This window comes from Balaenoptera acutorostrata, chromosome 9, assembly GCF_949987535.1.
Source record: "Balaenoptera acutorostrata chromosome 9, mBalAcu1.1, whole genome shotgun sequence".
NCBI classification, from domain to species: Eukaryota; Metazoa; Chordata; class Mammalia; order Artiodactyla; family Balaenopteridae; genus Balaenoptera; species Balaenoptera acutorostrata.
This window is the reverse complement of record NC_080072.1, coordinates 26,136,416-26,157,793: the sequence shown is the minus strand read 5'-3', so window position 1 is coordinate 26,157,793 and position 21,378 is coordinate 26,136,416. Positions and strand designations below refer to the sequence as shown.

The 21,378-nt window shown below is 44.8% G+C and overlaps 1 protein-coding gene across 1 annotated transcript; it reads right to left on the bottom strand.

Moving 5' to 3' along the window:
- Window positions 1–147: 147 nt before the first annotated feature.
- On the bottom strand, window positions 148–21,080 carry CD59 (CD59 molecule (CD59 blood group)). The gene is made up of 4 exons (XM_007181045.3): window positions 20,943–21,080; window positions 11,792–11,876; window positions 8,165–8,266; window positions 148–1,693 (listed from the first exon to the last, which is right to left on the bottom strand). The coding sequence occupies exons 2-4, from the start codon at window positions 11,856–11,858 to the stop codon at window positions 1,491–1,493; spliced, it is 372 nt and encodes a 123-aa protein (XP_007181107.1). The 5' UTR covers window positions 11,859–11,876; window positions 20,943–21,080; the 3' UTR covers window positions 148–1,490.
- Between the last annotated feature and the right edge of the window lie 298 nt (window positions 21,081–21,378).

Sequence of the window (21,378 nt, the reverse complement as noted above, 5' to 3'; positions counted from 1 at the left end):
GTATTGATGAGGAAGCCTCTATTGGTCTGTGTTTAAGTAATGGCATCAACAGAAGAAATCTGGTACTGTCCAAGATCTCTTCTTTCAGTTGCTACCATTGGGCATGTCACCTATGTTGTTATCCTTTTGGGCCAATCACCACACTCATGCATTTGATGAGATTTTATTTTCAGAAAGGCAGTATTCATTCTGGTTTGTCCAACAGATCACATAATCAAGGAGTTTTTTTGTTTTTTTTTTAATGTTAATCAAGAAATTCCACTCTCATCGGCAAAAGTCAGGCTATGCTGTTAAATACAGCCAAGATTGTAAGCATACAAATGTCATTAAGTCTACTGGATCTTAAATTATTCACCAGTACCCACAAGAAAGAGGCAAAACTTTGTCATCCTGAAAAGGTGTATCACTTTTTAGGAAACTGGTAGCGCTTCTGAAAGCCTCAGCATTCGTGATTACACTAACAGCCCTTACAGATGTATTTTACACTATCTGTTCTGACTCAGCTAGGAGCCAACAGGCTGGATGTCGGCAGGTAAAACACATCCCTTCAGACCTGTTACTGTTCATGATGACATTTGGAAATCTCAAATCGCAACCCCAAAGGCTCCTCCTTTTCCATTCATGCATTATACATACACATATGAAGAGTTTTCCTATCAGTAACATTTAAAATAAGCATACTTAATAACTGCAAGTCACATGTAACATAGAATATTCAAATGTTTAGTTTTTAACTGTGTGTGACAAAGCTAAGACAGCCTACCATTCCAATAAAAAAGGCGGGGAGTGGGAGGGATAGTTTTAACACACCATTAACTTATGCTACTGAGTTTTTCTAGTGAAAGACAGTGAAGCCAATACAAAATTTAGGGACAGAAGAAAACACAGATTTCAGCCTCTGGTACTTCTCTAAAGATAAACCTTGTGCTTCCGTGCCCTGCCATCTGGAAAGCTTACCTCCTTCCCAGCCAGACACCTTCTAGCTGAGAATACAAGTCATTAAGAATCTCATTGTCCCTGACAGCCCACACCTGGAATATGCACCATGCCTACCTGGCAATACAGGGGCCATGAAAGACGAGAATAAAGCATGCCTTGTGAGAGACTGTTGAAAAGGAGCCCCCTGCCCCAGTCACCCAAAAAAGTACTGATCACATTAACTACATCCAAGGAACCAGAGGGAAATAGCTGAAGACTGCAGAGAATATACTCAAGCTGTCACTGCAAAGAGCAGAGTAAGAAGCATGCAACTTTACTCAAATCACATGCACTTCACTCAAACTTTTTCCCTCAAACAGGTCTTCTCCGCCAACAGAACTGGTCTTCAGAGTCCCTCTGAGTTCCTCTCTCTAATCTAAGTTGCTCAAGCTAGTTTTAGTCTTTCTCAACAGGATCCAGCTGGAAAATATAAAGCCTTTGGAACGCAGCAGCACGGGAAATAAGGAGTATACAGAAACAGGAGATTTAGGAGAAGCCCTCCTGGTGTAGATTTAGAGACAAAAGCTCCAGACTGCCACCAGCAGCAGGATGACCAGCAGAGCTGTTTTTCCTGATATACTCATCCCATCACTTTTGTTACACAGGTTCTCCTGGCAGCAGCGGTACTGAAGCTCCTTCTCCCCTAAGGCTTTCGCAATGGCTTCGAAACTGCAACGGTCAAACATCCAACACTGGTAGTAAGTTTTTGTTGGCACTGTGGGGGAAATACACACACACAAAGATAAGCAATCAAGCAGGTAAAACTCTGCACCTGCCTTTGAACTCTCAGTTCTACTTCTTAGAACTTATCCTGGGGAAATAGAGACATTTGGGTAAAAATATGTATCCCAGTTAGCTTATAAAGGGGAACAATTAAGTAAATAATGATCCAGCTCTGAATGGAACTCTTCCAAAAAAGCAAAGTCTCATCAGAGCCAATACAGTTGTGTGTATATGGAAGGCAACAGGAAATCATACTAATGTTTGAGAGAATTACCAAGATTTTTAAACACATGCCCTCTTTGATCCAGCAATCCCACTTCTAGAATTTACTCTATGAAGTTACTTGAAAAAAGGTTAAAGGTATATGCTCAAGAATGGTCACTGCACTATCTGTAGCAGCAAGAAACTTAAAAGACAAACAGTCAGTTAATAAAAAAGCATTTGAGTAAAATAGGTAGAGTTCCACACAACGAAGTTCCATGCAGATAAGGAATGCCACAGGACCATGTGTATTGACATGGGAGGAGTTTGAGTTTTTTTTTTTTTAAGTGCAGAAAAATAGATAAGTTGGACTTAAACAAAATTAAACTTTTGTGCTTCAAAGAACACTATTTTAAAAAATTAAAAAGACAAAACCCACAAAAAGTGAGAAAATGTTTGCAAATCGTATATCCGATAAGAGTATAGTATACAGAATATATGAAACACTCTTACAACTCAACAATAAAAAGACAACCCAATTAAAAAATGGGCAAAGGATATAGATACTTCTCCAAAGATATACAAAGGGCCAATAAGTGCATGAAAAGATGCTCAACATCATTAGCCATTAAGAAAATACAAATCAAAACCACAATGAGGATCAATTCACACCTACTAGGATGGCTATAGTCAAGAAATTGGAAAATAACAAGTGGTGTCAAGGAAGTGAAGAAACTGGAACCCTCAAATATTGCTTGTGGGAAGGTAAAGTGGTGCAGGTATCTTGGAAAAGTCTGGCATTTCCTCAAAAGGTTAAATATAGTTACCATATGACCTAGTAATTCTACTCCTAGGTAAATATATTATCCAAGAGAATTGAAAACTATGTTCACACAAATGCTTACACACGAATGTTCATAGCAGCATTATTCAAAACAGCTAAAAAGTGGAAACAACCCATATGTCCATTAACTGGTAAATGATAAGCAAAATGTGGTATATCCATTCAATGGAATATTATTTGGCCATAAAAAGGAATGAGGTACTGATATATCCAATAACATGGGTGAACATTAAAAACATTATGCTCAGGGACTTCCCTGGTGGTGCAGTGGTTAAGAATCCGCCTGCCAATGCAGGGGACACGGGTTCAATCCCTGGTCCAGGAAGATCCCACATGCCGTGGAGCAACTAAGCCCGTGCACCACAACTACTGAGCCTGTGCTCTAGAGCCTGTGAGCCACAACTACTGAAGCCTGTGTGCCTAGGGCCTGTGCTCTGCAATGAGAGAAGCCACCGCAATAAGAAGCCCATGCACTGCAACGTAGAGTAGCCCCCGCTCGCTGCAACTAGAGAAAGCCCGCGAGCAGCAACGAAGACCCAATGCAGCCAAAAATAAATAAATGAATAAAAAATTTTAAAAAAAGAATAGATTATATACTTAAAAAACAAAACAAAAAACAAAAAAACATGATGCTAGTGAAAGGAGCCAGTCACAAAGGACCACAACACTGTATGGTTCGATTTATATCTAAATGTCCAGAATAGGCAAATCCATGGAGACAGAAAGTAGATTAGTACTCCCTGCCGGGGTATGGGCGAGGGAAGAATAGGGAGTGACTGCTAATGGGTATGGGGTTTCCTTTCGGGGTGATAATAATGTTCTGAAATGAGTGGTGATAGTTGTACAGAGTTGTGGACATACTAAAGGCCACTGAATTGTGCACTTTAAAATGTACTTTGGAACTGAGATATGTGAATTATATCTCAATAGAAAAAAGCCTAGATGCAGAACAATATGTAGAATGTGATCCGTTTGTATAAAGTATATGTGTGAGGGTGAGTATACTACTTTTCTCTGAAAAGATTCCCAAGTAATTTAACAGTGTTGCCCTCACAGAAGACTATCTTTCATTTATACATTTCTCTGTAGATTGAGATTTAAAATAAAAAATCACTGGATGAATTTATTTTAAACATAGCTTAAACTTCCTTTAAAAATCATTAGATTATTCAGTAAAGCAGGAAAATTTTCCAGAAGAACGTGCCATTATGGTCCCAATTTTTACACACAAAGGAAAACGCAGGCCAAAATATACAATGCCAATTAGCTTATAGTGATTTTTTAATATTTAGAAAAATTATGTTAAATATTTTTAAAAAGTGAGAGTTGAGAGAAAAGAGAAGATAGTTGTGCTAGATGCTGGGGACACACAGATATAGAAGGTTGGTCCCTGCCCTGGAATCATTTTCTTTTCTTCTGTGTTGGAAAGAAAAAAATACAGATGCCTATTTCCTTATTTAAGGCCAGTAACTAATTTATTCTATTTCATTCACAGCTCAGAACAAAACTTCTAAGTTTATAACTGCAGGTATAACTGTTCTGTCCTCCCCCTCAGAGGAGATGAGTGTCTGGCCTGGATTTTAATGAAGTTTGGTCAAGTGGCAGAGGCCAGATAGGAGTGTTCCAGTGACTCTACCTGCTTGGATCATAAATATTTTAAGTGGATGCTTCTAATACTGTACTAAAGAATGCTGTTGAATAGGACAGCATTAATAAGTTACTGTCTTATGTAGTAGTAATCAGGCTTTGGAACTGGGAAAGCATTAAAGTCACCAGAATGTTGATTAGGGAAGCCTAACAGCTTGGGGAGAGCAGATAGTAATTTATTAATAATTGCTATCAATTAATCACTTACTATGTGTCCTGCAGTGAGCCAAGCACTTTACTTGAATGAACTTATTTGCATAACAACCTTCAACGGTGAGGTTCTCACCAAAGCCACTATCAGAATCACCCGAGTAAAAGTGGATCATATCACAGAGTCACCGGAATGTTAAAGGTTCTCTCTCTGCTAGGCACAGCCTCCCCACTCTCTTTGAAGATTTGCCTTGAGTCTGCCTTTACCAAGCAGTAGTCCCCAGTTGCCTTAGGCATCCTTCAGTGTGTCCCTTATTTGAAAGGTCATTACAGAAATGATTGCTTGGCACTGTCATCAGAGGCTCTGCCAGACTCTAAGTACACGGTTTATATTTCCAGGACCTAGCCAGGACGCCAGTAAATAGTGGCTGAAGTAGCGCCCATCTGTCTCTCTTCTAGACTGAATCTGCACAGCACTATCACGCACATTTCTCCACTAACTGCCTCACTGACCCTGGGAGATAAGTATTCCCATTTCACAGCTGGGGTGAAAATGCGGCTAGATTAATTAAATAATTTCTCCAATGTATGCCTGGCCTTTGATTTGTGTTTATGACAGTGTGCCTCGCCTCTCCCAGGCTGATGTCAATCAGAGTCAGAGGGGCATTTAGATGTTCTGTTACTATCTGCCTTACTGTAAGGTCTGAATATCTATATTTCAAGAACTGCTGTTACCACATGTCTAGCTGAATTTGGGGACCTATGTTCATGAGAAGAAGAAAACTATTTAAGATTCACATTATCCTTAAAAAAATAGATTTTATACTTGAGAGTAGTTTTAGATTCACAGCGAAATTGAGCGGAAAGTACACAGTTCCCATAGAGCCCCCGACAGCCCCACCTCCACCCCAAACAACCTCCCTCACTATCAACATCTCCCACCAGTACATTTGTTGCCAACTGATGAACCTACATGGACTCATGATCATCACCCAAAGTCCATAATTTACATTTGGGTGCACTCTGGGTGTTGTACATTCTATGGGGTTTGACAAATGTATGACATGTGTCCATCATTACAGTATCACACAGAGACCTAGCTTCGTTGCCCGAAAAATCCTGTGCTCCACCTATTCATCCCTCCCTCCTCCCCCACTTAACCCCGGGCAGCCACTGACCTTTTTATTATCTCCTTAGTTTTGCCCTTTCCAAAGCATCACAGAGTTGGAATCATAACAATGTAGCTTTCCCAGAGTGGCTTCTTTCATTCAGTAATACACATTTAAGTTTCCTTCATGTCTCTTCATGGTTTGATACTTCATTTCTTTTTAGTCCATTCTCTGGATGTACCACCATTTATTTATCCATTCATCTACTGAAGGACATCTTGGTTGCTTCCAAGTTTGGGTAATTATGAATAAAGCTGCTATAAACATCCATGTGTAGGTTTTTGAGTGGACATAATTTTTTGACTCATTTAGGTAAATATCAAGGAATGCAACTGTTGAATCTTATGGTGAGAGTACGTTTAGTTTTGTAAGAAACTGCCAAACTGTGTACCAATTTATACTCCTTCCAGCAATGAATGAGAGCTCCTGTGGCTCACATCCTCGCCAGCATTTGGTGTTGTCAGTGTTTTAGACTTTGGCCATTCTAATAGATGTGCCTCATTGTTTACATTAATCATTTTTACAAAGCATAACAGTTCATTATAAGATGAGTAAATTCTGGGGAATCTAATGTACAGCATTATGACTGCGGTTAACAAGACTGTATTGTCTACTTGCAATCTGCTAACAGAGTAGATCTTAAGTGTTCTCATCACACACAGAAAGGTAACAATGTGAGGGGGTGGATGTGTTAATTAGACTGATTGCGGTAATCATTTCACAATGTATATCAAATCGCCATGTTGTACACCTTAAATATACACAGTTTTTATTTGTCAATTATACTTCAGTGATGTTGGAAAACAACTAAAATGAAAGTTTAACCATTCAGGTAGGAAACAATGGGATTTGTTTCCTAGTCTAGTCTACTTCCCTCTTTCCTTCTCTCCACCTCTACCATCTGACACACCCACTTAATCAATAAAAAACAGAGGCAGGAAGAACTTACTGGTGGCAAGACAGAGATCAGAGCTCAAAGCTTCTGATAATCTAATACTTATTCTACACATAATATTGCCTTTATTCTCTCATTTGGAAATTATACTTTTTGTAGTGGGGGTCTACGAGACACAGACAATCAGGGTTAAGAAGTAGGTTTCTGTGTTCATAGATAATTGGTGCTCAAATATTTGTGGGGTGAATGACTATTCTCTCTGGGGGCCTCACTATGCTTTCTACATTAACAATCAATTAATACAGTCCTCCAGGTGAGGCAGAGGAACTGTCCCCTACGGAATCAAGGACCTTACATGCAGGCCTTGGAATCTGAGCTGCATTCCAGGAGTTTATATCAAAATTATGAGATACTCCTGTTCTTTAGACAGGATAATTCTAATTTGTCCTTACTTATTGAGGGATTTTTCCTTTCTGGAGAAGTGAAACTCCTCCTCCTTTCTATCAGGTTTTTCTGAACATGTGGGTCTCCCAAGCCTTTTATGAGTTTACCTGATGTGCTTAGCGTTCCTTGAGGTGGACACTGGGAAGAATTTACATAGAGGGTAGGAGTGAACTAACTTGAAGTGTATTTTTACTTTTATCTCTTAGAGATGGAAGTCAGGGGGTTTACCTTGTACACTAACTGAGCAGATCCTGAAACAGCCACTCCTCACCAGTATCATTTCCACACATTGATTCAATCCAGAACCACACCCAGCAAGAGCAGAGGTCATGCCTTTGCTGGTTTCTTGCCTCTCTCCACCATTTCCTAAATTCTATTTTAATAGGATTTATGGAGGAAGCAATTCCATAGTCTAACCAATTTGGAAAATGCAGATTTGACAAAATTTGTCAATGTTGACAGTTCCCTACCCCAAGCCCATGAGTGCCTTGTTCTCTGAGGCCACCAAGCCTCGGCACCTACTGTTGCCTTTCTTGGGAACACCCTTCCTCTCTTAGTCCTCTTACTTCCTACTTGTCCTTTGAGCTCAGCGTGAGTCCCCTTAGGACTCTGTATGTATTAAATCCCCCACGGAATGAGACATGGGTATAAATAAAGACATCTGTAATAGCTACACAGGCCTCTTTCACAATTGTCATCGTCTCCTTTCTTCATCTTTGTACCCCGAGCTCCTAGCTCAGGCTCTAGCACAGGGCAGGCTCTCAAAAGTTTGGGAGGCAGCCAGTGTTGCTGTGAAGAGCACAAGTGTTGGAATTAGATGGATTCCCACGTTCAGATCCTGAGCTGGTTCCTTGACCTTAGTCTGTTGCTTAATCTGAGTCTCAGTTTCCTCATTTACCAAACGGGAATCAGATATTACCCTGAATGGTAGATGGGAAATATTAAATAAAAAAACAAATGGAAAGTGCTTAGTGCCGCACACCACTGGTGCTATTAAATGGTAGCTATTACTTGTTGAATACAAGTCTAACAAGAATGAGAGTGGCCCAGATCTTTTCCCAGGCCCTCTTCATCCCATTACACAGAGGAAGAGGGGGAGGGGGAGGCTCTTACCGGCTTTAACGATGAGACAAGTATCTTGGTTATGTGAACAATTGACGGCTGTAGTGCAGCCATTAGCTGGGTTAACACAGTTGTAGCACTCCAGGCTGTGACCTAGGATCAGGAAGAATGCCCGTCAGGACCTGGTAGACCAGCAATGACTCACCCTCCTGGCAGCAGAAGCAAGCCCACCATCTCCATTAGTGTGGGTCAGAGGTCAGCAACTCAGAGTGGGCTTCCTTCCCATATATATCTGCAGCAGATATATTTTTCCAAGCTCAAACTACAGTTCCAGCAGCAGTTTTTTGGGCCCTGAGGCAAGTGCAAAGGGAATTTCCAGATTTCAAAATCCATTTAACTGTGCAATTGAGAAGCTTTCTCCTACTTTCAACCGGAAGTGATTAATCTGCAATGCAATGACATATTAAAAGGAATCCATTAAGAGGATAAACTAACAGAATTCTATAAATTCATTGCTTCCAAGCAATGAATATGCTCTATCACATAACATTCTCACGGACTGATATCAGGATTTGGCAGTACCTATCTGTGTGAAAAGACATGCTCCAAGATGAAATGCATGAAATCTCATTACAGATCAGTATTAACAGATGAACATTTGCAACCAATTTGATGATGGGGAACACTAACTTTTGAATCCCAAGTAAGCAAAATGTTATTCTCCCAGAAAGAATTCCATTCTTCTCATTAGTAGATCTGTATTATAAATAATTGTACTCAATTATTAAATTTTTGAATTCTGCCAATTAAAAACTTGGAGAAATTTGTTTTCTCTCTTATTTATATAAAAGCCTACATCATATCCTTGATTTTTGTCTCTTGGCCTGCAAAGCCTGAAATATTTACTATCTGGACCTCTGCAGAACAAGTCTGATGGCCTCTGGGATAAGGCGTCCTCACTGCAGCTGTTCCCTGCTGAGGGACTGACCCATCGCCAGAAGCAAACACAGTCAAGGGGCAGGCGGCAGCCATACACTTTAAACCCACGTGGGTGGGAAGACATGCACAGTGACACTGAACACGAGGGTCAACTTATATCAGAAGCAAATGCCTCTGGTTCCCCAATTTGAAAAATGACTAACGCTCCCACTCATGTTCTTAGGATTCATCTTTGGTGGCTAGACTTCAAGTTTCACTGGATTATTTTCCCTTCTCTGTTTTTATAACAATGGTGATGGAAAAAGATGAGTCATATTCCATATTTGTGATGGGAAGAGTTGGAAGCAAGTTTTCCTGATTCATGTGGACATACTCTTTTCTATAATAAGAGATCACCTTCTTCCGGCCACATGGCTTCTGCCACGTAAACAGTATTAGGAAGTACCTATCGGTGTGAAAAGACATTTTCAAAGATGAAATATGTAAAATCTCATAGAAGAATGGCATGGTTAAACCAAGACGAAATGTGGGTTTTAGAACCCAAGAGCTGACTTTTAGTTCTAAGGCCAAAGTCTAGGTTCATCACCAGGGAGAGGAATTCTCAGAAGGCCAGAAGAAAGTGGCTTCTCACTTCCTGAGCACAGATAGGAGTGAAGCTCTCTATAACATCTTTTTTTAAAAAATTAATTAATTTATTTATTTTTTGCTGCGTTGGGTCTTCACTGTTGCAGGCTGGCTTTCTCTAGTTGCGGTGAGCGGGGGCTACTCTGTTGTGGTGTGCAGGCTTCTCATTGCAGTGGCTTCTCTTGTTGTGGAGCACGGGCTCTAGGCATGCGGGCTTCAGTAGTTATGGCACATGGGCTCAGCAGTTGTGGTTCGTGGGCTCTAGAGTGCAGGCTCAGTAGTTATGGTGCACAGGCTTAGTTGCTCTGTGGCATGCGGGATCTTCCCGGACCAGGGCTCGAACCTGTGTCCCCTGCATTGGCAGGTGGATTCTTAACCACTGCGCCACCAGGGAAGTCCCTATAACATCTTAAATGGCCACGTCAAACCTTCAGACAGAGGAAAGAGAGCTCACCTTTGGAACTTCTGTGAGGCAGAAATATTCACAGCTAACACAGTGTTCAAATACCTAAACTTTCAATCTTCAGAGAATTGCTATAAGAGGCAGGCTCAAGGCTCTCCATCCCCATTTTTCAAGAGAAAACTAAGACTAAGATGTTAACTAACTTGTCAAAAGTCACATGGCTACTAAGAGGAGAGCTGGGATTCACACCCAGGCGATCAGTTCTGAAGCCCACGCTTGGTTTATTTACCGTGATGTTCTTCTAATTGTCCTGAGTGGGAAAGAGAAAAAACCAGGACCGATTATGGGGGAGACCAGGTCAGGGGCAAGCAATAAGTCAGTGGCTGTTTGATATTCTAGCTACTTAGCCAGGGTGGAGGGGATCTTCTTCACACTCCGACTCCCTCACGAAAGACCTAAGTGCCCCCGAGACCTGTTACAGAACAGTTAACAGCGCCAAACCCAAGCCTGCTCCATAAACAAATGTAGGCTGCTGGAAAGCAGGTGTGACCAGGCTATTCTTACTACAGAAAATTCACTGGGTAGAAGAATTAAGACAATAACGTATGTTGTAACATAGTGAACCACGTTACAAACCTCCATGACTACAGTCAACTGACGTGGTGAGGGAGGGGGGTTGTGACTTCTGTCTTTTCTCAGAGAGGGAAAACTTGTTCAAACGTCTCCTTGGGCTCCTTTGTTCTTTGCTTCAGTTTCCTCAACTGTAACATGGGCGTAATAGTACTGAGTCCTTACAGGATGGCTGGAAGGGTTAAATGAGCCAGGGTCCGGTACAGGCCCTAGTAAGCATTCACCATATGGGAGCTACTAAAGCTACAAGCCCTAAGACATGTTCCAACATGCAGATGCCTCTGTAGTGCCCACCGCGTGGCTACTTCCTTTTCTGCCCCCCGTCCCCACCCCTCAAAAAAAAATAACAATTAGTAGTACCAACATGACATAGGCAGAAAATGACCTCTGATGTTCATAAGGAAGCAAAGCAAGTAACACAGGTGTTCCTACTGTTACAGAGGTAACAAGGATCTCCAGGAGGCAGGGAGGGGTGGCCCCGTGAAGGAGCTGGGGCAGACACTCTGGTGCCAGGCTTATTTGGGTTCAAATTCTGGCTGCACCACTTTGGTGTGATATTTTACACGTTATTTAATCTCTTTGGGCCTCAGTCTTGTCACCTGTAAAATGGCAATAAAAATAGTCCCTGCTCCACAGGGTGGACATGAGGATTAAATAAGTAAATACATGTAAAATGCTGAGAACAGTGATTGGCACGTGAATGCTATGAGCAGCAGCTGCATCACGTGGGAGAAGCCCAGGGCGGGCGGCTCAGCTCAGCACTCTGAAGATGGCATCCATCGGTAGCCCCAGCAGCTGGCGGTGAGTGGGGTGAAACTTAAGCAGCTCGGTGTAATCGCGCCCCACAAAAGCAGCTCTGTCACCCAGGATGAACTGTAACTGAGGAAGGTGCTCCACTCAGGGTAGGGCCGTAACACAGGAAGGAGCGGTCACGCCACCCTGGACCTGTAACACCGACGGCGAAAGAACCGAAGCCCCGCCCGAGGTCTGTGGCATCAGCTTGGTCTTCCCGAGGCCTAAGAAAAAGTTAAGGGCCAAGGCGGCCTACATGATCCAGATCCATGTCCCTCTGGACCACTCACCTACATGGTAGAGGACAGCCAGGCTGAACAGGAGCCCGAGCAAGACGAACCCTCCTTTGCTTCCCATTGTGACCGGCTACAGGTTCTGGAAGGAAGGAACACAAAGCATTGTCATGAACCAACAGGTGATTGCCGGGTATCTCAGAAACCAAGAGCTGGAAGGCCTGGGGGCTTTCAGGAAGCATGGGAAGGAGTGAGCAGACCAAGAAAGCAGGGAACCTCTGGGCTGGGTGCAATGAACCGAGGGTGCTCTCAGGTGGGGCAGGGCTTGGTCCCTCCCCGGCTGAGACCTCGGCTTACTGAAGAAATGCTGCCGGGCCTGGTGGGAGGGGCAGCTGCAGGGAGTCAAAGCACACCGGGCCCACCACAGCTGTCACCTACAGTAGCCGTGCACCCTTGAATAAATTCAGTTCCTCTGAGCCTCAGTGTTCACGACTGAGCAGTGGGACAGCACTATCTTCCCCCTCAGGGTCGCTGACTCAAATGAGAATATGAACAAAGTACGTAATGCAGCACCTGCAAGGCCCCACCCCCAGCTGCTGGCTGAACTGAGCCTGAGCCCAGCGAGGGCCACTTCTCCAGGCCACGCCATTAAGTGCATCAGATGGAAGGGGTGACTCTGGAGGGCACCAGCGTGCATTCAGCTGCAGAACATGAGGCAAAGGCTTAGCGTGCACAGACGCTCTGGCTCCCCACCTCCTCCTCATCACTCTGGAAAAGTAAGGAGGGGTTCCAGGTACCTCTGATGACAAGTCCCCATTACATTAATGCCTAGATGTGTGGCAGTGAGCATCAGGGGAGAAGAGGGGAGGGCTGAAACACCTTGAACCCTCCTTTTACCCGAGCAGGAGGCCAAGACACAGGGAGGTTTTTTTTTTTTTAGACTTTATTATTTGTTTTTTAAAGATTTTGATGTGGACCATTTTTAAAGTCTTTATTGAATTTGTTACAATATTGCTTCTGTTTTATGTTTTGGTTTTTTTTTGGCCCCGAGGCATGCGGGATCTTAGCTCCAGGACCAGGGATCGAACCCACACCCCCTGCGTTGGAAGGTGAGGTCTTAACCACTGGACCACCAGGGAAGTCCCCACAGGGAGGTTTTTAACTTGCCTAAGTCCGAATCATGAGCAGTAGATCTAAGGAGCCTCTCGACCCTACCCCGACTTCCCTGAGCCCATCCTCCAACAAGGAGGCAGCAGCTGCTCCAAACCAGGGCGGCTCCACATTCTATCCTCCTGGGCCGCCCAGGCCAGGACTTCTGCCCGGTAGACAGACGGGGCTCTCGGTGGGTGGGCCCTGCCCTCCTCTGGGTTGGAAATGGCATCTCTCACACCTTTGAAGTTCACGTGACGCTCAGGAGTTGGCTGAGGAAGGCCAGGGGAGAACTGGGAAGCGAACAGGGCAGGGCCTGGCGTTGCCCAAAGAAGACGCCATTGAGTAAGCCACGCCCGGGAGAGAGACAGGTCGCCTGCTGACATGTGGGAGGGTGGGAAGAAAATCTAACTGGGCCTGGCCTTTCTTTACAGGTTGAATACCCCCACTTCCCTCTGGCACCTGCAACGCCTACCGCAGCCTACTAATGCCCCCCGCCACCGGGCTGACCCTCCCGGGGCGCAGCTGCCCACAGCACCCCTGCGCGGTGAGGACCTGAGGCTGCCCGAGGCCAGTGGCCAGAAACTCAGACTCTAGGCTGGCAAAGACCTGGACACAAGGTCTGGCTCTGCCACGGCTACCGAGCCTCATTCTCCTCACCTATAACAAGGGGCAGGTGCATGGGCGCTTTCCCACACCAGGAGATTGAGGTGAGATAAGACAAGTTAACTATGCGCTTGACAGTCACAGAAAAGTAGTGGCTGTCACCGCTTCCTACCTCACCCTGGACTTCCTTCCTGACCACACCCAGACTTCCTGCCCGAAGTCAGGCACGTCCATACCTCCTGGTCAGACTATCGGCCTCTCCAGGCTCTCTTGTTCCCTGAGCCTGAGAGACGGAGGCAGCGAGGTCTCTGCATCCTAATAGCTCAGGGAGAGGCCCCAGCCCCTCCTGCCAGCACCTGACGCCCCTGCAATGCCCTCTGCCGGGAGCCAGATGGGTCAAGGGAGAGAATGACAGCGTTCCCGCGCCACCCACCCCCAGCCAGTGGCCCAGGCCCAGCACACCCCAGCTCCCTGCCTGGTTCCTCACGCTCGGGGGCATCTGGGTAGAAAGCATGATTCACACACTCAGCTTAGACAGGCCTGGGGCTGGGAAGAAGTGCTGCAAGAGAACAGGAGAGGAAGGCACCCATCTGAGGTCCGCGAACAGGGACGCGGGGAGCATCAGACTCTTCCTAAAAGTTAAGAACATCTGCTTCCTCAGGCAGCCCTATTGGAGGAGGAGGGAGGGACCTCCTGACGGGGGCGGGTAGGTGCTGGAAGGGTGCTGGGCTGGCAGGAGCTGCAAGTTCCAGGAGACTTCCCTCGGAATGGTCCTTGGCATGAATAACACCATTACAACAAACAAAGAGGATGCAGTGCAGTGAACTCGCCCTTGATGATGCGCATCAGAAAGAAGGGTCTACTAAGAAAGGCTCATCTCTTAACAAAAGCAGCGGAAACAGCACAGTGAACCGGTCTGCCACTTACTGCCATGTGTTACTCAACCTCTGGGCCTCCCTTCTTCACCAAGTAAACACAGGGATAATCACACGTACTGCACAGCATGGTGCCTGGCCAAAGAAGGCCCTCAAAAAGCAGTAGCCACCACTGGGAAGTCATGAGGTTCCCAGGAAAAGAAATTGGGCAGGGAGGGGGTGTTGGGGGTGAAGGGTGGGGAGGGTCGACAGAAGGTAGCATCAGGTCAGGAAGCTGGACAAACACTCTGGACTGGATGGGCAGGGGAGATCGCAGCCCCCAAACCTAAGGCCATCCATCCGGGTTGGATGGGGAGTGTCAAGACTGAGCTTTAAGTCCACAGGACTGGCTGGTAGTCACAGCGGCTGTTTCTGTGACTCGGCTATGGGAGGGCCAAGATGGCAGAGAGAGGAAGTGGTCAGTGTACGGACGTTGAGCTGTTCGAATCGGAAGACCAGGTCTTCATTAACCACTACTGAAATATGAATTTCCAAGGGCGATATGTTGTTATGAAATGGCAGGGGTGGGGGACAGAAAATAGCTGATTGTTTGAAAGCTATTTTATAAATGCCGCCAAAATGCTGATAGTAGTAAACACTAAGCAGGATTATTTATAATCTCTTATTTCTCTTCCTGACCTTTTACTTTTTGCCATACCTCCCCACATATTCTATAATAAGCCAAGCATTATTTTTATACTTAGAAATAGGAAACTCCACACATTACAAAACTTTCCCTTGTAGTAGTCATAGATCACCCGTCTTCTGTCAAGTCTGTTACAGAATTAAAAAAGAGAACTGAACCTCATGGCTTGAAACTCTGCCCCCTAGTCTAAAACATCCTCCATTTTAAATTTAAAAATGATGCCCATAAGTTAAGTGTAGATCAGATGGTAGATGAACCCAGAGAGCTTCCATTACTTTTCCAATCCACCCAGCCAAACACTTAGATGCAAGATGCATCCAGAAGACCTCATCACTCTTTTCTAAACATATTAGGACTCATTTAAACAATGGATTTAATTACTGGAAACAGCCCAAAGCCATTCTGCCTCCCATCCAAGTACTAACCAGGCCCGACCCTGCTTAGCTTCTGAGATCAGATGAGATAGGGCGCGTTTAGGGTGGTATGGCCGTAGACCCAAAGTCATTCTGGAAAAGGTCCACAGAATAAGATCGGTGAGCCTATTGGAAAACACCATTTGGGAGTCATAGGACACGTCTGGAGCCAGCCTTAGGAAGTCTGGACAGATTTTCCTGGGGGGCTCTGAAGTTGACTCTAAAGGGAATTCTTTCAGGGGCACGCCAAATAGGCTTTTCACCAGAGGAATAAGTAACAGTCAAGGATATACAAGCATTGTTTAAAACAGTAAAAATTTGGTAACATACATTTCCAACAAGAAGATGAGTAAATTATGGTACACTTCCATGGTGGGGAACTACACATCCGTGAAGAGTAACAGACATGGAAGGCTATTCACAATGCATTAAGAAAAAAAGCCAGTTTAAAAATAGCTATAATTTTATTACTTTGTCTTAAAATATATATATATATACACACACACACACATATACATACACACTCGTATAAAAAAATGCTTGGAACAACTTCCAACTTTTCCAAACATTTTGGATCATGTGATTAACAGCATGGCAGAATTATGAGCAGCTTATTTATGCTTAAATATATTTTCTTAACAATGAACATTTTTATAGAAAGAGCTCTCAACATGAGTGAAGAATATTTTAATGTACTTATGTGTCATTTCACTTGCAGCTTAAGTTTTTATTTTTGTACTACTCCACCTGATTAAGTATTAAAAATATATACCACCTTTCAAAATCTGCTACATTGAGGTAAAAAATATTTCATGTATATATATTCTCCTATGTCTAAAAATAGTTATTTTAGTCACACCCTATATTTGTAAAAAAAAAAAAAAAAATGAGGCTTGTGTGATTTTCTAGTAGTCCTGAAAGACCTATATTCTAATCCCACTCTGCTGTCAATTTATATAACCTTAAAGCAGTCAACTACTTTACTTCAGTTCCTAATTTGTGAAGTGGTAATAATGATTTTATAGAATGATAAAATATAAAAATAAGACGAGGATTTTAAAGCTCACTATGGGCTAAAATGTTACGTGGCACTTTAAGGAACAAACAGACAAATGCACACACAATCCTGGGGTTACTCTGTCCTGGGCTTAGACCTGACCTAGAAATAATATTTTTACTATGAGGTGCCAGATTTCTGAATTTCTTCCAGTTTATCAGGACAGCAAAATAAACAGCTATAAAAGCCAGGAGAAATGGTTGGGAGAAACCAGGGCTGTCCTATTTGGAAAAGTAGAGTCAGAGACAGTAACCATCTTCAAATACGGTAATGGCCACCAAGGAAGAGAGGGAGAGGTTATTCTGTGTAATTTACAAAGAGCATTAGGATCAATTAGGGAGGCATTCTGAGCTTCCTAAGAGCAACTGCTTGCTATCACTCCACCCCTTCCTCCCTCCCTGCCATGTGCCAGGCACTGTGCAAAGTGTCAGCACATATGGAAATCAATTCCCTTGGTGAAGTGTGAAAAACTCCCCATCACTTGGAAATGTTCACACAGAGAGCAGAGATCACAGATCAGAGATGATGCAGAAAGATGCCAGCAGAAAGCAGCAAGGGGTTAAAACAAAAGATCTCTGAAGTACTAGAGATTCTCATCCTACAATAAGAACCAACCTGATCATTATTTATTCATTTCCATCCACCTGAGATGTAAGGGGAAGCTACAAGTTGCAAGGTGATTTACAAATACAGGCATCCCTAATCAAGTTCCTGAAAATGTTTTGGGTAGCCAGTTCATGGACAGTGCAAACCTATATTCCATTATTTTAAATAGGAAAACAAAGACGTGTTGCTGTCCATCCAAAGACCCCAGCCAGTCCCCCCAAATATCTATCTACCTATCTACGTATCTATCTATCTATCTAAACAATCCAAATAAATGTGAACATAAAATATTTAACACTCCAATGACCCAACAAACTGAAGGAATACATCGGTGGGTATATTTACTCTACGAAGCAAGTTCAGTCTCGGCACCTACCCCCCAGTCATCTCCACAACGATCATTTATGAGCCCACTGTGAGCTGAGCAGGTGCCATGCTAGGCACTGGGCTACAGTGACTGCTGAACCAGGCGAAGCCCCACTCTCAAGAACCTTAGAGTCTAGCGGAGGTGGACACCAACTAATGTTAAAGACCAGGAAGAAAATAAAATAGGGTAACAGTACTGGTTCTCTAGCTTTAGTGGGCATCAGAATCACCTAGAGGGCTGTACACACAGATTGCTGGGCCCCGACCCTAGAAGTTCTGATTCTGCAGGTCTTGGGTGGGGTCCAGTTAGAAATTAGCATTTCTAACTGGGGACCACACTGAGAGCTGAAGATTCAAAGAGTGAGATGGACTTTGCCCACCCATGGGGATTCTGAAGACAGAGCAAGGGGGTCACAGCTGAGGCATACAGGTGGCCTCTAGAAGTGAAGAATGGTCCTTAACTGACACTCAGCCAGGAAATAGCACCTCAGTCCTCCAACCCCAAAGACTCTACTGTGCCAATAGCTTGAATGGTCAAGGGGACAGATTCTCGCACAGAGCCGCCAAAAAGGAACACAGCCCTGCTGACACCTTGATGTGAGCCCAGTGAGGCCCGGGTCAGATTTCTGACAGATGGAACTGTAAGACTAATAAATTTGTGTTGTGTTAAGCCACTAGGTTTGTGATGATTTGTTTCAACAGCAATAGAAAATGAATACACCAACCTCAGAACTGGTACGTGGCAGAGCAGCATCTAAACCCAGGTCTGAGCTCTTAACCACAGTTAAACCCTCTGGTGGGGAAACTTCTTGTGAATTCAGCTTCTGAAATAAATTGGTTAACAAAGGCCACCAGAGAAGAGATTTTACATCGGCGATGTTGCCACAAGATTCACAGATGCCCAGGAGTATAGTTTCTGTTCCTGGGAACCTGGAGCCTTAGAGGCTGATAAACTTTAAGGCTAGAAGTATTCTCAAAAATTAAACCCAACGTTCCTATTTTATAGGAAATTAATGGAGGCCCCAGGGGATGAAATTACCTGTTCCCAAGGCAACAGGTTAGTTGCAAAGACACACTGGGTGGATCTTGCTTCTGTTTACCAGGGGCCAGTAACTCACAAGTAACTTAACATTACCTGGAGGCCAGTAGTGTTAGTGGCTTGGGGCTTTGCCTCCTTATCACCTTGTACACACACAGCCAGGCAAGCTGAGAAGATCACTGATCTTACACAAAGATCACTCAGCTCAGAGAAGTCATTACATCAGCAAGTAGAGACAAACAGAAAGCCACCATCATAATGAACAGCCCCTCCCAGCTACTCTGAGGTGCCAGAGACAACCATCTCAGAACTCTCTAAACTACACACATCGGAAGCTTCCTCAACAAGGAAGGGCCTTCCTTGCATTTTGTCCCAGGAACTCAAGTCTCTAGTTCTCCAAAGAGGGCCCTTGTCAGACAGCTTCGTCACGGCCCTGCCCTTTGAGATTGTACATGCAGAGCCAACTGTGTAGTGAAGATATTTCACAAGATATAGGGTGTAGTAATAATAACATGTCCTCCGCTTTGGAAAATCTCAAGCACCTCTGGGCTTGGTTTTGTTTATGGCGTTTTTGTTTGTGAGGTTCTTCTGGAGCTGGCCCAGAATTTTTAATGCATTTCTTTTCAAGAGCTTGTACCTGCAGCTGTCAAAGCTGAATTCCATTAGACACCCACTCTCCACACTCTTAACATCCATTTGTATTTGGACTTTTACCTTACAAGCTACTCAGCATAATGAGGTGTTTTCTTTATAGTTTCTGTTTGAAAATACAGAAGCCATAGTTTCACACATTTGGTCCGCAGTCAGGCACCTCCCTCAATTAACATTCTGAGCTGTATGTGCCTTCCTTAGAGAACTGGGAGTAAGCTGCCCCCAGCGGGGAACATGGGTACTGAAACATTAACAGCCACATTTGTTCTCCACTTACCAGGGGCGCACAGAGCCCTTTCCACGAATTATCTCATTTAGTCCTTATGACACCCTAAGAAGTAAGGCCTGTTATTTTAGCAATAAGAAAATGAGGTTAAATAGCATGCTCAGGATTACGCAGCCAGTAAGAGCAGAGCCAAGACTCAAACTGGTGCCAAGCCCAGGCCCTTGACCACAAATGAACTTCATCACTTCTCTGCAAGCAAACCATGTGTCAAATTGTACTTATTTTAGGAGCATTCCAGAGCCATCATCACCGACAGATGAAGCTAGACAACGGAGAGCAGGGTGGTAGGAAAGAGCTGTTTCCATGATCTGTGATTCTCAGAATTGTACTCAAAGTAATCTTCGGATTATCTCGCCTGTATTTGAGGTCTCTCCCTCCTTTTCAAGAAATGTCTATCATCACAAGCAACCTTGATATGGTGTGGGCTATGTCTCTAGGTTTGTAAAATGTCTGGGCTGATTTGTTTAGAATGAAATAGAATTATTGCAGTTGAGAGTGGTGGGCAGGTCTCAGCTGGAGCCCCCTGATGTCCTCAAAAAACTGGCCAAGAACAGGATTTTTAAAAGAATCAGCTGGCCACGGCAGGAGGCACTTTCAAAGTGGACATGAGGCATTATAGGAAGGAAGGAAAGCACTGGTCAAAAGGAAAACCGGAGGAAGCCTGAGCCAGAGCCTTCACTAGGTGGCAACCAGGCCGAATCGCTATTTCACAAAGACTCCGAGGGCACGGACGAGACCCGAGTTTCGGAAGTCACACAACTACTGCCAGGGTGAGTCACAAACCCCAGCTCTTCTCCGTGTGAGTTCCGGGATAAGGGGTGAAGCCACATACGTCAGAGGAGAAATGGAACGTTACCTGGTACATTTCCAGGATCCATGGAAATAACCACTACTTAACGTTTCCTTAAAAGTCTGACGGCAGACTCTATGAGGGGTGCGGCCCAAGCTGGCCCAAGCAAACTAAAATTGGACTTAAAATGTCTAAGTCACGACCCCACCCTGCTGTTTAAAATTCAAAATTTAAACCTCCAGAGGAAGAGAAGAATGTCCATAACTTCCAGGGATGGCATTAACCTCCTTTCAAGGTGCGATGCGATTTCTTTTCCCTAAACTGCAAGAGCTTCCCTTCAGATTCAAATTTCGAAACAAATACTCCCAGGGGAATGGAGGGCAGGGCCCGCGGAATGGGGGGTGTTTGGGAAAGCGCGCCCGCTCCCCCCTTCTCGTTGGTCGTATACAAAGGAATCGCGGGGAGGCTGCGGGCCGCGGGCGGGGGGAAGGGCGCCGGATCTCGCCGTCCCCGGGCGCGGAGGCCGGCGCAGGGTGGGCACGGCCCTCTCGGACCCTCCAAACCCCCCAGTCCCGCGATGGCAGGGGCCCGGGCCCAGCTGCCCGTGGGCGCATGCGCCGGCCCACATCCCCGAGTGCCGGACTGGGAGCGCGGCTCCTCTCCCCTCCCGGCCCCCAGACCTCACCTTCCAGCCCCAGTCGTCCGCTTCTGCGCGGGTACGCCTGCTCGGGCCGTCCAGTCCCTTTTTATCGCCTCGGCTGGGGCGGGCTCCGCCTCCTCCCGCCGGCCCCACCCCGCCCAGGCTCCGGCCTGGCCCTGCGCGCCGCAGTTTGCCAGCGAAGGTCACCCGACCCGGCGCAATTGCGGGCTCCAGGCCCCGGTGCAGAAAAAGACCTGTGGCCAGGACTAGATTAAGACCTTTATGGTAAAACACTGAAAACGGAAGGTTTATGATGTTATTCCTCTGATTTGTTATCGAAAACCAAAACAATATGAAACTCCAAGACTTATGAATTTTCCTCCTTTGTTGAAAAAAATATGAAAATGTTTTTCAAAATGTTTGTGTGCCCTTGCCAAGCTCCCAATTGGCCCGGCTGTCGGTTTAGCCAGCCTGGCTGCAG

Bases quoted from the DNA above. Each gene is read 5' to 3' on its own strand.
- CD59 (XM_007181045.3), bottom strand. From the start codon at position 11,858: ATGGGAAGCAAAGGAGGGTTCGTCTTGCTCGGGCTCCTGTTCAGCCTG. The intron at 8,267-11,791 runs GTGAGTGGTCCA...TCCTGATCCTAG, and splicing joins GGCTGTCCTCTACCATGTAG to GTCACAGCCTGGAGTGCTAC. The intron at 1,694-8,164 runs GTAAGAGCCTCC...TTTCCCCCACAG, and splicing joins TTGTCTCATCGTTAAAGCCG to TGCCAACAAAAACTTACTAC.